Source organism: Cloeon dipterum, chromosome 3 (genome assembly GCF_949628265.1).
Source record: "Cloeon dipterum chromosome 3, ieCloDipt1.1, whole genome shotgun sequence".
NCBI lineage: Eukaryota > Metazoa > Arthropoda > Insecta > Ephemeroptera > Baetidae > Cloeon > Cloeon dipterum.
The window spans coordinates 35,261,911-35,279,317 of NC_088788.1; the positions used below are offsets into that span (position 1 = coordinate 35,261,911).

At 40.9% G+C, this 17,407-nt stretch overlaps 4 protein-coding genes across 4 annotated transcripts; 3 read left to right on the top strand and 1 right to left on the bottom strand.

Annotated features, from left to right (window-relative positions):
* Positions 1 to 107: 107 nt before the first annotated feature.
* LOC135939740 (apoptosis-inducing factor 3-like) lies at positions 108 to 5,047 on the top strand. Its single transcript, XM_065484285.1, has 10 exons — positions 108 to 396; positions 1,022 to 1,140; positions 1,261 to 1,439; positions 1,842 to 2,015; positions 2,697 to 2,863; positions 2,933 to 3,057; positions 3,113 to 3,246; positions 3,351 to 3,688; positions 4,273 to 4,519; positions 4,571 to 5,047. Exons 2-10 carry the CDS (start codon positions 1,037 to 1,039, stop codon positions 4,783 to 4,785), a joined length of 1,683 nt encoding a protein of 560 aa, XP_065340357.1. The 5' UTR covers positions 108 to 396; positions 1,022 to 1,036; the 3' UTR covers positions 4,786 to 5,047.
* Positions 4,925 to 7,089, bottom strand: Syx17 (syntaxin 17). Its single transcript, XM_065484292.1, has 4 exons — positions 6,656 to 7,089; positions 6,402 to 6,597; positions 5,755 to 6,204; positions 4,925 to 5,297 (listed from the first exon to the last, which is right to left on the bottom strand). Exons 1-4 carry the CDS (start codon positions 6,779 to 6,781, stop codon positions 5,140 to 5,142), a joined length of 930 nt encoding a protein of 309 aa, XP_065340364.1. The 5' UTR covers positions 6,782 to 7,089; the 3' UTR covers positions 4,925 to 5,139.
* Positions 7,090 to 7,912: 823 nt separating this feature from the next.
* On the top strand, positions 7,913 to 8,944 carry LOC135939453 (hepatic lectin-like). Its single transcript, XM_065483855.1, has 5 exons — positions 7,913 to 8,069; positions 8,124 to 8,151; positions 8,228 to 8,289; positions 8,424 to 8,538; positions 8,591 to 8,944. Exons 1-5 carry the CDS (start codon positions 7,980 to 7,982, stop codon positions 8,821 to 8,823), a joined length of 528 nt encoding a protein of 175 aa, XP_065339927.1. The 5' UTR covers positions 7,913 to 7,979; the 3' UTR covers positions 8,824 to 8,944.
* Positions 8,945 to 10,105: 1,161 nt separating this feature from the next.
* On the top strand, positions 10,106 to 12,310 carry LOC135940747 (U-scoloptoxin(19)-Sm1a). Its single transcript, XM_065485774.1, has 3 exons — positions 10,106 to 10,266; positions 11,324 to 11,614; positions 12,103 to 12,310. The coding sequence occupies exons 1-3, from the start codon at positions 10,173 to 10,175 to the stop codon at positions 12,237 to 12,239; spliced, it is 522 nt and encodes a 173-aa protein (XP_065341846.1). The 5' UTR covers positions 10,106 to 10,172; the 3' UTR covers positions 12,240 to 12,310.
* Positions 12,311 to 17,407: the final 5,097 nt, after the last annotated feature.

The window sequence follows — 17,407 nt, forward strand, 5'->3', positions numbered from 1 at the left end:
AGAATATAAAAATATTAAAATTAAAATTCTAGATGTCATGTACTAGACGCTGTTGAACTAGATTTTTGTCTCTTTGAACAAAAGAATTCTGCTCCCCTGTTAACATCCCCGTTGCTGCGTTTAACTGCGTTCTCGGAAGAGAAAGGAAGTTATTAAGCGAGCGGGTTGTCTTTTGAAAAGCGTCAAAAGCTGTGGTTTTCGCAACTGCAGCGCGACTAGAGACGGAGCCGGTCGGCCGGCTGTCTCAGTGGAGCGAGAAAAGTAGAGCGGCTAGCAGTATAGCTCTGTCTTTTTGTGTCGGAAACGAGAAGTAAAAGTTCCCAACGACCAACAACGCTCCTCAGGGTCCTCTATCCGCTCCAGCTTTAGCAACACTACATATTTTCAAATCTTCAGGTCCGTACAGCCACGCTGTTATAAACACAGCACAAAATTAAAAACTTATTTTGAAATTAAAAAATATTATCCCACTACTTCAATAAGGTATATAAACTCTAACCAACCTGTTAAAAACTGAAAAACAATAACGGATAATTTTTCCCCTTGGCACCTTTTCAAGATCTGTATCATACAATGAAAAATGCAAATGCCTCTCATGCGTGGTGACAAAATTAAACACGAAATTAATTTTTAAATAACTGCACTCTTGTCGCGTGCCTTGAAAATATATAACCATGACGGGCGCCGCATAATACCACTAACATTCAGGAGAACTTTGCCCTGAGGCTCCTCCGTTGCGCTGTGAAATAGAATTCAACCGCTCACTCTCCTATAATTATTGCTCAACATTGGATGAAGTCATAGTAATCGGAAACGACACATTATTTGTACATTTTCCTCTAACCAACCTAATTTCTTTCCTCTTATTGTTAGTACAAAAAATTGTTAATATTAATTTACCGACACGACCTTTTAAGATCAATATTCATATATTTATTACGACCGCACCTTGTAAATTTGTCGAGGGGTTGATATTTCGCGCCATTTTATTGATTAAATTTCCGCTGTTTGTTGACCGCAGAACTCGCCAGGGGTGATGGGATCAATGAGTTGTAAAGAAAAAGCGGCCACAATGACAGCAGGCAGTGAAGACTTCCTCGAGGCCGTTGTCGCCGAGTCTGCAGACCTGGCTGAAGGACAGTAAGTGCACAATAATGCTCATATTTTCAAGATTGATTTAAATTCTTAATTAAATGACCCAGTATATTGGCTACAAAGCTGAACAAACATTCATTCTGGGATTTTTATTTTGACTTTCAGGATGAAGGAAGTGGAAGTGGCCGAGAATGTGAAAATCCTATTGGCACGCAGCAAGGGCGGCACTGTCAACGCCATCGGCGCCAAATGCTCCCACTACGGTGCCCCGCTGGTCAAGGGCGCGCTCGGCGACGGCCGCGTTCGTTGTCCTTGGCACGGGGCCTGCTTCAACCTGGCCACAGGTGCGGAAAATAATTAATCTAATTAGCCCCCTTCATTTTTAAAGTTTGATTGATTCGTCGGTCGCTAAACTAATTTATTTTTTACTGTCGCGAAAAATAATATCAAACGCTTTTTTAAATGATGGCTTCTATTTTGGCCCCGCAGGCCTTGGATCAGCAGTACTTTACCTCAAAAACAACTTGTTATAATTTTCCCAATTTTAATAAAATTATAAAAAAATAACAACCCGGCAGATTACAGAAATTCCCTCAAATTAAGCCGAAAATCCTATTCTTTCTTGTGTGAGCTATTTCCAACGAGTGATAAATCGACGCTGCCATTCCTGAAGGCTGCTAGTGCCGCCCAATTATTAATATTTAATTTCTGTTAATTTATTTGTGTGTTGACGCCGTTATTATCAGGCGATATCGAGGATTTTCCCGGTCTGGACGGCGTGCCGAGCTACGAGGTGCGTGAGCTGGATGGCAAAATCGTGGTGCGCGCGCGCAGGAAGGACCTTCAGAGCAACAAACGCACTTGCCACATGGTGCCCAAGGACGAGAACAATAAAAAGACAGCCGTCGTAATTGGAGGAGGTAAATTCTTATCTTGATTTGATATTACTATTTATTCAGTCCTTTGAAGTCCAGACTGGCTCAGACAGAACCACTTATTGTGTACTTTTATTATCAGCGTCGTTTAGATTACTAAGAGCTTAAGTCATCGTTGACTCAAATTGCTTCTTTTTGCCAATTCATTGGACATACTAATAAGATTAAATAATTATATAATTTGTTCTAGAATTTGCAATAACATAAAAAAGGACTGTGCTACAGTACAAATTCAAATTTTTCAAATTTCCTCCAAAATTTTCAGCGCTTGACCACATTTTCTCAGCAGATTTTGATTCCTCGTCGTGATCTGTCCAACAGCGTTTTTAGGGAAACAGTTTGTCGTGATATAAAATTAGATTTCAAGTAAGGAGACAGTCCTCACCATTTGAAACGCATGCTAGACACTTTTCTAAAAAAATTACACTGCTACTTAGGTAAATTTTGGCTTCAACTGAATTCTGATGGATGAGTTCATGCATTGGCAAGAAGCATTTTCGAGGATTTTGCAATATCAATCCTCTTAAAACTGTGTTTCCCATATTTAATTGAAACCTGCAATCCCAGAAATAATTGCCACTAATTATTGTACCCACGACCTTATTCTTTTGATTAAAAAGCCGCAATAAAGTCAAGGTTGTGTGCAACAATTAATTTTTTTTATAGGGGCCGCTGGTGCAACTTGTGTAGAATCTCTTCGTCAGGCTGGCTTCTCAGGCCGAATAATACTTCTGTGCGCTGAAGACTGCCTCCCATATGACCGACCTAAGCTGAGCAAGGCCTTGGACACTGAAGCAGCCAAAATCGCTCTAAGGGATGGCAAGTTCTACCAGGTAAACTACCAAAACATCAAATTCTGTAAATAATATTTATTTGTACTTTTTGCATAATTTTCAAAACAGGATAATGGAATTGATGTTCGTCTGGGGGCAGTTGTGGAAGCGGTCAACTCCGCAGAGAAGACGGTTACTATTGTCGGAGGGGAAGTCGTCAGTTTTGATGCGCTTGTTGTTGCTTCAGGTTCGATGTAGGTTTTAAATTAAAAATAAATATTTCTGGACTGATATATTTGAATGAACCAGGGCGAGAGGAGTGCAGAATTTGCCTGGCGGAAACTTAAAGAATATTTTCACTCTGCGAACCGTGAAAGATGCGAACCAGATTGCCAGCATTGCGAAGGACAAACGGGCTGTCATCATAGGAAACTCATTCATTGGTAAAGAAGCCTTTTTTATCAATTTTAAGTGACACTTAAAAGACGCACGATTCATGTCACCGCTGTGGATTTTCCATCTGATTACGCATGTTTGTTTTATTCAGGTATGGAGGTCGCCGCATACTTGAAAGGCAAAGCAGCGTCTGTGGTAGTGGTCGGAAGGTCTTCAGCACCTTTCGAAGCAGTCTTGGGTGCCGATGTGGCTGGGGCCGTGCTTCGCCTTTTCACGGACGCGGGCATTGAACATCTTGGTGGTCGCCAGGTGTCGGCCTTTGAGCCTGATAACGTCAACCAAGAGCAGGTGTCGGGCGTTCGCCTCGATGACGGCCGCCTGCTCGACGCGGACATCGTGATTGCTGGCATTGGCGCAACGCCTTGCACTGCGTTCCTCAAGAATTCCAGTGTTGAGCTTGACAAAAATGATTGCGTCATCGTTGACCAGGTAGCGATTATTCCTCAATAACCCAAAATTTTCAGTGTTTTCTAAATTCTGGCTTAAAAAACCGGATGACGAAATGTCATAAGTCGAGGTCGAGCAAAATTCTTGCGGGGGTTAAGAGGAGTGGGGGTAAGAACCCACTAAACTCTTCAGCTCTTTAGGGGAGGTTAAGATGAGTCTAACGGTGGTTAGTTTTTGTAATTCTGATGGTTAGAACTTTAAAGATTATTTCAAAATTCTAGAATCCCGAGCTCTTTTCCAAAATTTTAACTAGAAACAAAAATAAACAGTAGTGGCCTTTGACCTTTTGATCGAGCACATCAAATTTGGTGTCACTTCGATCGGGATTGGAGGTATCCAAAGCACAATACATGTACCTTACATTTTAAATTGCACCACAGCGAGATGAGATACTGAGGTCTCAAAGTTTTCCAAAATTATCAGTAAACCCCATAAAAATGGATTTATAACTCAATACATTAGTCGACTGATATCTGGTGTATATTTCGTTAAGTGTGCCACTTTTTTCTCTCTGGCCCGCAACATTTTGTCAGTTTCTTCAAATTTTTATTTTTTTCGTTCCACAGAACATGCAGACCAACGTGAAAGGCATTTTCGCAGCAGGCGACGTCACGGCTGCTCCTCTGTCTCTGAACGGCGAGATGCTGGCCGCGCCAGTCAACATTGGCCACTGGCAACTGTCCCATTTCCACGGCAAGGTGGCTGGCCGCAGTGTGGCCGCCTTCTTGGCGGACCAACCCCAGGATCTGGCGGTTCTCGACGCCGTCCCCTTCTTCTGGACCATGCTCTTTGGCAAGAGCATTCGTTACGCAGGTTGGCTGAAGGATTTCCTCCCTAGATTTCTTAACTGTCAATTGTTCACAGGCTACGGGGCTGGATTTGAGGAGGTGCACCTCACAGGCGATTTGACGCAGTTGCAGTTTGTGGCGTACTACTTGAAGGGTGGAAAAGCGGTTGCCGTGGCCTCCCTCAACTCGGACCCGGTGGCCGCACAGTTTGCCGAGCACTTGTCGGGCAAGCGACCGCCCATCACCAAGGAGAAACTGCTCCAAGACCATACCTACTGGCTAAAGTTGTGAAGTGTCGCACGAAAAAGTCCTCAAAGTCATTTTTTCTTTCCTTAATTTTTGTGATGGTTATTTCGATTACAGTATTGCAGCGGTGCTTAGGCTTAGGTTGTAATTGAAAAGGGTTGCAGTCTCTGATGAAAGACAAGGATTAGTGGATTGATAGATTTATATGAGCAAGTACTTAAATGCTATTTACATCTCATCATTTTCGATATTTATATTCACAAAGCGCACATGTATATTTTATTAAAATGAATTGTTTAAAAACATATCAATATCCTATACATGATTTGAGATCCGATCCTGCGGTCTAAGGTATGAGAGAATTTAGCAATTTCGCCAGAAAAAAAGGCGAGATAACTGTCAGGATATGAATCCTACTACTGTCCGTGGCTGCACTTCAAGAGCCTTACCGCCAGTTTCGGCTTCAGTGCCTTCTTCAACTTCTTCAGTCTTGTCCTCCAGCTGTTCGGTCACGCTCGCGATTTCTTTGTCTCTCAGCATTTTTCCGCCCGTAAAACCTGATACATACATCAAAATTTGATTAATTTCCAAGAATTTAACCTAAATTGCCTGAATTCACCAGTTGTGTAAGCCACCAATAGATGGCGCCAGTGGTTTCTTTCGATATGTTTAATAACTTAAGCTGTTGTTTCAGACTCAATCCTGCTGCTGTGCATTCTGCTTTTAGAATCATTTCTGTAGGCGTGCTGAAAACAAGAATCAGTCCAGCCCTCCGCCGTAGAAACATCGTAAAATATTTTTATTGCAAAAAATTGTGGTTTTCACGATTCTATGGCGATTGGCGACAACCGATTTTATTTTTCAGCTCGTCATTAGAAAACACTATTAAGTGAAGAATGCACAGTGGCAGAATTGAGTCTGAAATTGCAGCGCAAGTGCCTTAAAATCGAAAGTAAACGGTGGCGCCATCAATTGGCGGTTTCGATCGCTCTCAGGCTTTTGTATTGAACTTACCAAGGATTCCTCCAGATAAGCCAGCAATGGCTGCCACTTTCATTCCTGCGAGCACGCCGATGGGTCCAGCGACTGCGCCGCCGATTAGGGCGCCGATCATGGGGAGCGTGACCGCCTTGGTCCGCACCGCGGCGGCCAGAATGCGGTTGCCCTCGGCCACCTCGATGGCGGCAACCTCGACATTCTGCTCGATTAACTGCACAGGTTCAGCCTGTGCATCAGCCATCTTGGAAAAGTCCCTGAAGATGAGGTTGAGGTCCTCGAAGTCCGCCTGCAGTCGGTTGTACGCGTGCAGGGTAGCTTCTTGCTTGGCCAACGCGCGCTCCTCGTCGCCCAGGCTCAGTTGCACGCGCAAAGGTGGCAGCTCGGCATTCTCGAGAGGCCCCTCGCATGGCCAATCCTCAACAGGGCTACCGGAAGACGTCAGTCGAGGCACTGGCTTGTCAAGTTCTACAACATAGAAAATATTTTATTTGTTGGCAGACTGAAGAGATTTCCTCCACACTAAAATAAGTTTTTCTGTCAGATTTTACTCCTCAAAATGGTGTGTTAATGTCTATCTTGCTTAAATATTCATAATTTCCCAACAAAAATAAAAATTTTAATATAATAGACATTTTAATAATATTATTAATTTGGTAACATACCAGCAAAGGCCTGGATTGCTTTTTGAATACTGTCAGTGGACTTTTGAGTTCGTCGAGCAAACTCAGGGCGATCTTCGACACAGGCCTGCGCCCTGAGCCCATCAATATCAAAGATGAGAGCTTTCAGCTGTTGCACAGCACGCGTTGCCTCCAAGTACTCTTTGTGGGCGAGCTCCCAATTGTCATTGCGTTGAAACTAATAAGAGGAAAAGGCCTTTTATCAGATGTGTTGCGTGTTGAAATGAAATAATTACCTTGAGAATGTTGAGCCTGTGCCTGTTAAGCTGATCTACGTGGAAAGGCACAGCTTCCTTGTTCAGCCTCTCGATTGGCACCTCGAGCCACTTCAGGGGCTTTTTGTCTCTTCCGTCCGCTGACATTTCACCTTCGACTAACAATAAAGGTCTCCTTCAGTGTGACATCATTTTGAGCCAAGCAGGCGTTCTTCGATCAAATTTAACCCGACGTCAGATCAAGTTTCCCAGGAATGACAGGTCTTCTAAAGGTCCAGGAAACGTAGATATAGCAAGTTCAAATCCACCAAGAGGAAGTTCTAGCGTAAAATGGGTTGGCGATTTAATACAAGCTGCCTTGTTTACAATTCCGCAGTAGGAATTAACAATAACATTGCTGCGCGATGGCCAGTTAATTGTTCTTGTTATTCCGTCAATCAGCGCCTGGCTAGTGCGATCGTGCGGGCAAACAGCAAAGCTCGTTGCGAACAAATTGCTTTGGCGGGAAAAGGGCGTGCAATGTGCAATGGGCTCCCTTTGGCCCCTTTGGCCATACTATTTTTCCTATTTTTAATGTGGCTACTTATAGAAACCTGGCAAAAGTGGCTCTTCGTCTTCAGCTATTCGGGAGCTACTGAAATGCGCGTTGCATCAGCCAATCAGCGTTGAGAATTTTTCAAGCAAAGAATTTCTATCTTCGATTTGCGTGTTTTCAATCTAAATAAAATCTGTTTAAATCAACTTAAAGTAGATTTCTGTGATAATAAATCGATTAAACAAGTCTTGAATTATTTACTAGAAGGCACCAAACAGTCGGTTGCAGAATAAAGAGCGATTTAGGTTTGGGAATAGGAGAGGCATAATATTACATGCCGGCTGGGGTTCTTATGGAAGCGCGATTTGACGACTTTTGGACCTTACTTATCTCTTTTAAGGTCTCTCTAGTGGCTACTGATGAGCCGGATTATATTTTTTAAAACAACACTATATCAAAATTAAATTAGCTAAATGTGTAAAATCGATAGTCGATTGAACACATACTTTCAAATAGATATACTCCTTAATAATATACAATCAAGTTAATATTATTTGTAATTTTGACAGATACATACGTATTAACTAAAATTTCTAAACTAAATCAGAACTCTGCCTTGGTTATTTAGCCCAGGGCCCCAAATAAAGTGAAAGAAATGCCAAAAGGTTAAATCTGTCATAACCCTTGAACTACAAACAATTATTCTAAGTTTTATCTTGTTGTGAATCTCTCAGACTCCACGAGTCTCTTACTTAGCCAACACGTCGGAACCACATTGGTTTTTGAAACATCATATAGAGCGACAGAATTATGTTGCTCAGAGGCGCGGCTCTTCCCGTATTGATTGCGGTTTTTACATTATTCACTCCGCCAACAATATCCGCTCCCCCGGAAAATCAGGTACTCCTGCTCAGAAAATTTATTATCGGCTTATTTCAATATTTATTTTTTCAGAATGCCGTTAGCAACTGTCCTAGCACAAGTGAGTTTAATCCAAATATATAAAATTTAGAGCATCGTCAAAGTTTAAATTTAAAAATATTGTTTTCGTTTCAAAGGTTTGATCAGCTCGGCAAAACTGCTGTCCAATGGCAAGAAGTACTTCTTCAAAACGAATGGGGTAACAATATTTTCCGGCTAAATTGAGCTCATCCGATTGGATATTTAAGTGAAGTTGATTCAAAACAACACGACTTTTCAATATTTCTAAAACAACAGATGATTTTTTTAATTTAGGACTTTTTGTATTTTTAGCTGACTTGGAACAAGGCAAAGAAACATTGCGAGGACAATAAAATGCATCTGCCATCAATTAAATCTTTAGCACAGCTGGAAGAAATACACGCAACAGCCAAAGCCATCGATGGAAGTAAATTGATTTTGTGTCCGATTTTCCCAAATCAAAGTTCATGAAATTGCAGATATTTGGTGGGTAGCCGCCAACGATGTCGGACGTGGACCTGGCAACTTCAAATGGGAAAACGGGAAAGATTTGGCACTGGACAGTTCGTGGTGGAGGGAAGGACAGCCGCGATCGTATCGCACAGCAAACGAGTCTTGCGTCTTTTTCTCCACTCATTTCGATGAAAAACTGTGGGACGGCGATTGCAACTTCATTTACTACTCTGTTTGTGAGCTGAATGACGGCTGCTGATTTTTTCCAATGAAAATACGTCGAATGTACTCGAAACTTCTCTATACAAATTAAGCTGACAGACATATTAACAAACTCGTCACGTACGTTATTCTGCATTAAAAAAGTGATTAACAATTAACTATCTTTATTATTTCATCTGGAAAGGGGTGTCCTAATTTCCATTTCTGAGAAGCAACCCGAACAAAGATAAAAATATAGAGTACGTTTTGCATATTGGAAATTACGTTCTAGGCTTTTCAACCTGAATGCCTGTCGCGGCGCGTCACACGGTTCATTTGAACTGTCAACGGCCCACGAAAGCAAGTGCATATATATGCGGGCACTTTGATTTGTCCTGCATTAGCTGCGCATTACGTCAAAACGTGCGTAATCCAAGTTGGGAGCGAACGAGGCAAACAAACACAACAAGTGCGAGTGAACAATTGCGTGATTAAAATTCAGCGCTGCAGTCACAATAATAGCTTTCTCTCTCACTTGCTTTCTTAATTTTTCGCGCGCAATTTTTTTGTATCATTTTTTATTGTACTGAAAGTGAAAGGAAATTTGCGGGAGAAAAATAATTAGTAGCTTTTGGACACGAAATATTTCCCTGATTTTTTATTTATTTTTTATTCCAATGAGGCTCGTGATCCCATGAAATCAGGAAGTGGAGAGTATAAGCACTCACTAAACCCTTCGCTCGTCAGGAGAAGTCAAGACAAGTCTAACGGTGGGTAGAACCCGAGATTTGGAGTTGCAAATATTAAAAAAGTCGACAAAATCCATTTTTTAGAGTTTTTAAGTGGGATTTCTCGAAATCAAAATTGAACGACACTCTGCAATTTTCACAGAAGTTCACACATAACAAAATTCTAACTTCCTTAGCTAAATTAGAAACCAAAATTAACAGACCGTGATGTAGGACATCAACTTTGGTGTTAATTGAATTGGGCTCGACGGGAGGAATCCAAAACACACCTTTAATTTTGAAATTGCACCCCGGGGAGGCTGAGGTCTCAAAGATTTCCTAAAAGTCCTATACCCATAAAATCAATATTTCTTAATAGACAAATTTCTAGTGTAAATTTCGTTGAGTCAAAACAATTTTTTCCTTCAACATGTGACATTTTGTCAAATTTAAAAAAAAAAAAGCTAATTACTGTCTAAGTTAATTTACGTCGATCTCTAAAAACATAGATTTCATAGTAACTCAATTAGGTTGCAGGTATTTCACGTTGAATTTTTGCTCAAGCGTCGCCCGCTGCAGTGGTCGATGTCGTCGGTGGGGGCTGCGTCAGGTGCAAATATAGGCGCCTGCAGTTTCCCACGCTTCGTTAGTGTGGAAGAGAAAACGCAACAGAACGAACATGCTTCGCAGGTGCCTGCTGCTCGCCTTGGTGGCCGCCCTGGCCGCTGGCCTCCCCACCGAAAGCCAGCTGACCACAGAAGATACCACACAAGGTTTGCAGATTTTTTGATAATTTAATAGTTATTTTATGGTTTGTACAAAAAGTGCCGCTGGCAGTATATTTGGCAAAAGACTTTTCACCTCTGACAAATTCGTGCTGAGCATAAGTGACGAGTCAATGGGTTGTTCGTCGCGAAAAGCGAAAGTCGACCTCACCGCTCACATGAATGGAGCGAAACGTTAAGCGTGCGTCATGACTTATAATCGCTGGTCATATCTATCGCCTTGGAAACGCAATTAAAAAGTCGTTTGGCGTTTCGACAAGAAAAAAAATCAGATTGCTTCATTTTGGCTTTTCCTGGCAGAAATTGTTAACAGTTAGCCGCGATTTCCCTGCCTTTTAGGACCGAAACTAATGCAGGTACTTTATTTGTTTGCATGGGGGTATATAGTGCTCCCTGCAGGGAACGTTTTTATGAAATGGGATACAGGCTAGAAAAAATTGAGGTTGAAATGTGAGAATACATTTCCCTTTCTTAGACATTTTTTTAAGTTTCAATCCTGATTGATCAAAATCGGTTTTTTGTGAATTCAATTAGCTTTTTAGCACCAAATGAGTACAGAATCACAAGCTTTGAAATTGTTAGCAGCGCTTGAAACTATCTATAATGTCAAAACCCTCTAAAATGCAAACAGGACCTACTTTTTTGCGACTGTTGGCCACCTTAATTTAACAAATAATGCCATTTAAATTTGTTAATCGTGCTTTTCCATTTAAAGCAAAGAAAATTTGGCCTTTACTTAAAATCCTAAAAGTCAAGAAAAAAATAATAACAATATTCTTTTTAATTTATGAGAAAATTACCGTCTCAAAAGTTTGTATGACAACCAAGCATTGGCTCCCTACTGTAAAAATAAATAGCAATTTATTTCGAAATTTAGGGAATTATTCCTCATAATTCGTACACCATTGAAGAGATCACAACGAGAGGAATCGAAATCAAGTGAAAAAATCTATAAATTTGGCAAAATCTGCTAAAGAACTGTTCCTCGGTCCTGATTTGATTATTGCACATCTTATGTTGAGTAACAAAAAATCTAAATTTGTAGTGGTTCCTGAAATCGAGGACGTGGAGGAGGATACAGACGTGCCGATGACGTCGACGGTGGATCCTGCGCCAGCATCGCCCGTTGTGCCGGAGGTGCCTGAAGAGTTGACGCTGAGCAACGCCATCACGAACGGCGTGAGCATGCTGAGCTCAAGCGTGCACAACGAGCCAGCGTGTCTGCGCACTGGGGGAAACTGCCTGCCGGCGATCGAGTGTCCCGTTGGGGCCCTCAGCCCCCAGAAGGGTCTCTGCCCGGATCAACAGGACCTCGGCGTTGAATGTTGCCACGGACGTTAGTATTTTTAAATTCTATACACAGTAACAAAATTTATCAATGTGGTTTGCAATCAGCCGTAAATTCAATAGGATTGATACTGGAAAATGCTTCTGAACTGATCCATTGGGATTCAGTTCATGTCAAAGTAGCAATGTAATTTTTTTAGAAAATTGGCTTTTCAAATGGTGAGGACTGTCTCCTTACATGACATTTTATATAATTTCACAACAAAGAGTTATCCTAAAAGGTTTCACACGCTGTTGGACAGATCTCGACGAGAGAAATCGAAATCTGTCAAGAAAATGTGGTCAAGCCCATTAAATTTTGGAGAAAATTGGAAAAATTGAATTTTTACGCCCTGGCACGGTCCTTTTTTAATTAAAAAACAAATTGTTCTTCGATCAACTGCTTATTGCATCCAATCCTTTTACTTAAATGTGCTAACGGCGAAAAATAACAATTATAACTGTGTAATTTTGCAAATTTGTTCCTCTCTGAAACAGTTTCGCTGTTGGAGAAGCGCTGCACCATGCGCGGCGGACAATGCATGAAGACAAGCCAGTGCTCACGTTCCTTGGTTGAGGACAGAGCCGAAGACTGCCCTGACGACAAAATTTGCTGCGTCCTTGTCCGGTTCTGATCATCCAACAAAAATCATCCGTTTGTAAATAGCGCAAATAAAAGGTTTTCTATAGCACACACCGTAGTAAAGGAGTTTTAAATTGAGCAGATTATTGTTACCTTGAGAAAAGCTGGCTAGGAAGCGAGACAATAGGATTGGGTGAGAATTCCAACGACACTCGCGTTGCGTGGGCTTTACCCAGCCCCAGCAAGTAAGACACGTCGCAACTGTCGCAGTTCAGGGCCAGCTTTGAGGAAAATTATTTCAGGGCCAGTGATTTCCATACAGAGCGAGCTAATTAAATTTTAATGATTATTCTACACTCTAGCCCTTAACAAAAATATTTAAAATCTTTTGGAACCTTGTATTTTAAAAATTGTATTAATTTTATTAAATTATTTTCACTAAGAAGTATGCAGCAGAGTTGATAGATGTTATAAATCTGACGACAGGCACAGATTTTAAGTGACAGTGAAATAAATTTGCTCAATTTTGGAAATTATACTCGCACACTTTTTTAAAGTATAGTATGTACAGTATAAGAGCTTTTTAGGCCAGCAATATATTAATAACGTTTTGGCATTTTATTGTTTGTGAAATTTAGCAACAATTCATCTCTGCATTTTGTGTAATAAAGAAATCAGGACCGAGGAACAGCTGAATTTCAGATTTTGCAAAATTTCTCGATTTTTTCGCTTGATTATGGTCTCTCTCGTCACGATTTATCCAAATTTTGAGGAAAAATCTCTAAATTGTGAAATAAATCGTAGTCTTACAATAGAGAAGATAGTGCTTGATTAGCATGCACATTTTTACAGCCAATTTTCCCAGGAAATTTTTAATTTTGTCTTGATTTTTAGATTCTATTTCACAAATTTCCTGTAAAACTTTACTTAAAATGAAAAAAATTAATAAGTCTTTAATAATCAGTGAATGGGGATGTTTTTGGGAATTTTAAAAATTGAATGTTCTATGGATGATGTTGAATGCAAAATGAACGAGAAATTCATAATTTGACAAATTTAAAAAATGAAAAAATGATTCTGACAGACAGTTTTCTGAAACGTTCCATCCAAAAGCTGGGGAAACATAATCTAAAGGTATATAAAAAACGTAGAGAGAAGAGCGTATAGCACGTGCAAATATTTGCGAGCTAATTAGCGGGGCCGATTGTCCGTCCAGTGGCGCGGCCGGTTGGCCAGCAACACCCCCTCACCCCCTTTTCACGTCACAAGCACACAATCCGCTCGCAACCCGATCTTATACAATGCGCGAGCTGACATTCGGAAAATTCACCTGTCGGCCCCCGCCGTCAGCACCGCACCTCCCCCGCCGGCTCGCCAGTTAATTAGTGCGCAGATCACTCGCATGTGCTGCTGCTGCTGCTGCTGCTGCTGCGGATTATTATTCGAGAATACGATATAATTCTATTATTCCCATTTTCAAACACAGACGCGTATTGTACTGGATCATAAGCCCGACTCATCGCAATAAGCTCTCAACCGACCAGTGCGAATTTCTCTTGTGATATTCAACTCACATTGCTAAAAATAAAAATGCATGAATGAAAATTGATTGGTTGAAAGTTTCAATGGAATTAAATGAATTTATATACATATACACACAATGTTGTGGAAAATTGGCTCTTTTGGGTCATTTTGGGCATATCAGGGCGTTTCCTGAGCACCCCGATGGCATCCAAAGGGTCAAATTAAACATATTCTGAAAGCTCTCGACCTTGCCGATCCAACGGTGTGCAGATCTTCCAGATTGAACAAATATAGAGCCCGTTATGCGTCCATAAAGTGGATATAAAAGGGAATTTAATGATATCGGTTGTTCGATGGCTACCCTGACGCCAGGGTTCGATTTCTTACCTGTTATGATGATCTTTACTGACCTCAGAGGTGACACCAAGGGTAAAAACAACAAATCGGGGAATTTTTACGATCTCTAAACTAAAAATACCGTTTTTTTTTCAACCTTTTTGACCCTATCCAAACTTCAAAAACTAAGATTTTCACTATCCTGAAAATTTCTAGGTACGCCACACGCACTTAGGGTAGCATTTAATTTCTTGCCGTCCATTGCTTAAAGTGATTGTTTATGAGACATTTCAAAAATCAAAATTTGGAAAAAATACCGTAATTTGTAAAATTCCAAAAAAATGTAGTTTTAATTAAAATAATTCAATTCAATTTATTTACTTTATAGCATGGTCAATACAGAGAACAGGAGCAAGTTACACTACCATACTACAATGAAATGCCGTCTATTTGTAAATAACACACGATAAAGAAAGAAACAAAGAAAGAAATAACAATCAATTGGGGCACAATTATCACAAATTGTTGACAAACGCCTTATAGGCATCCACATCATAAAACTTATTGAAGGCTGGCCTATGTAATTGGTTGTCTTTTAGCTTGAAGTTTAATGTTTAAGTACATATCTTTACAACTCGAGATATTTTCATTTTTTTTAACGTCAAGAGGCCTGTTTGTCCTGATTTCACTCCGTTTTTCCAGGAAAAATGTGATGACTTGGTAATTTCGACGCTTCTATATAATTCACCTTAAAGTGGATCGATACAGGGCGACAATTGAAAAATATTTGAATTTTTGGATACAATAAGCAATTACTGATCGATAAACAATTTGTTCTAATCAGAAACGGACCTGGTCAAATTTTCTCAAAAAATTTGTAGCGCTTGACCATATTTTCTTCGCAGATTTCGATTCCTCTTGTCGAGATCAGTCTAGCAGCTTATGAAATTTTTTTTGGAAAGCTCTTTATTGTGAAATGGAATAGGATTTCAAATAAGGAGACAGTCCTCACCATTTGGAAAGCATGCTAACTTTGCAGCCACTTTTATCAAAAATGAACAGTGCTATTTATTAGGACAATTTTGGCATTAACTGAATCCTAAGGGATCAGTTCATGCATTGGCAACAAGAATTTTCCAGGATTTTGCAATATCAATCCTCTTTAACTGGAGATTATCAGTTTTTTATATTGCAAATAATAAATTGCCGAGCACAAGATTTTTACAAAATGTGATGAGTATACACACAACCTGCGTAGCATGCATGTCGCGAAATTGCCTACGCTGCTGTCTGCGATTTTAATGGCTATAGCAGCGTGCGCAAAAAGTGTATTTTGCTCTTGCTCGCGACTCGCGACGGATTTATGCAAAAGAGCATGCACGAGGCTAATGTGGCTGCGATAAACATAAACTTAGTTTGCCCTGAGAGACGAGACATAAAGCGCGCAGAGGGTGAAGCAAAGGGGAGAGATTACGCTGCTATTCTTCTCTCTCTCTCTCTCTCTCTCTCTCTCTCTCTCTCTCTCTCTCTCTCTCTCTCTCGTGTGCATGCCTGGATTAGAAAAGAAGGCAAAGTTTATCGAATTAGGCTGCGCCAGCGACGAAGCAAGAACAAGATAAAAATGTTGCTGATCAAAAGACACAAAACGGTTTACATTCATTTTGGTCGTCTGTGCGGTTGTTTCGGCGGCGCACACACGGCCGCGGGCCTGCTCTCGAAAGGTGCGGTCGGCGCCGCGCGCGCACTCACGGGGCGCCGACCACCAAATCCAATCACCGCTGCAAAATGCAAAATGCTCCAGGCAAAATCCGCCGAAAATGCCTTCACTGACGCAAAAGAGCAATTTTCATCTCCAAGCTCGACGGCCGGAAAAAATCAAAGCCAACCGAAAACTTAAATTTTTTATTTATGTTCGCTGTAATCATGAGAATTTAGAGGATTTCGTTAAAGACTGTCTTTGACGAATTTTCTAAGCACACCAATCGATTCTTGAGGGTGGAATTAGGTGAAATGGATATTTTTTCCGACCAAAAAGGCCAGCGCGATGTGCAAACTTTTTTCCCGCCAAAGCAATATGAATGCGAGAAGTGCGCATGCGTCAGAGCTGGCTATATCTGACAAAGAAGTCTTTCGTACAGGCGGTCTCTCTGCAAGTGCTCAAATCAGCTCTGACTCATGCGCTGCTCTCGCATTCATATTGTTTTGGCGGGAAAAAGTTCTACTTGTGCTACGCACGTCGTGCTGCACTTTTTAGTGGGAAAAAATATCCATTTTACCTCATTCGACCCTCAAGAATCGATTGGTGTGCTCAGAAACCTTGCCAAAGACGGTCTTTAACATAACTTATAATTGAAAAATCAGTAACATATATGTATTTTTCTCTCACATTAAAACATATTTTCGCTGACGAACGAATTTGAACTAATGGATTGATTCACATATTCTCTACGGCTAGGAAAATGCGGAAAAGTTTCGTCTTTGCCATGTCAACCAGCAGAATGCTCCGTTCGGAACAGAATCCTCCCTGTTTCGCAAAGCTCGCTATGCGTAACTTGGTGCGTTGCCGCGGGCACTGCTTTTGCGCTCGAATCCGACGCCCGCAGGGGTGCGCGTGTGCTCCACCAGGCCAGAGTGTATTTCATCCCCCGGCAATCCCCTTCAAAATAAAAGAAGGGAACGCATTATCAGCGGGGCCTTTCTGCATGCACTCTATACAACTGCATGTCAGCTCTGATCGTTCTCAACGTGCTTTTTTCGTTTTACTGATGTACTAGATAAAAATATTCCGACAGAATATTTGATTTTACACGGGGTTCAGACTTTAGAGAACGTTTTTGGGATACTTGACACCTCAGTATCTCAGCTGCCCGTGGTGTGATTTTAAAAATAAGGGGCTTTTTGGATTCCTCTCGCCGCGCCCAATCAAACAAACACCAAATTTTAGGTCCTGGATCAAGGGCCAAGGTCACTTCTGTAATTTTTAGTTTTAATTTAAAAATTTGGAGATGAGTTCGGGATTTTGGAATTTTGAAAATATGCTCAAAAGTTGTTCTATGACATGTGTAAGGTTTTAGGAAAATTTCAGGGTGGTGCTCCTTTTTGTTTTCGAGAAATTCCACTTCAAAACTAAAAAACATTATTTTTAAACTTTTTCGTGTTTTGCCAATATTCTGAACTCTAAATCTCGGGTTCTAACAATCGGAATTGAAAAAACTAACCACCGCTAGACTCACATCGACCTCCCCTGAATAGTCAAAGGGTTAATGGGGTGCTTTCCCTCCAAATTCCTATATTTCAACACCTTGAAAAGAGTACAAATATGCATGTCAATTATTTTGCTGCATTTTAAATACCCCCTAA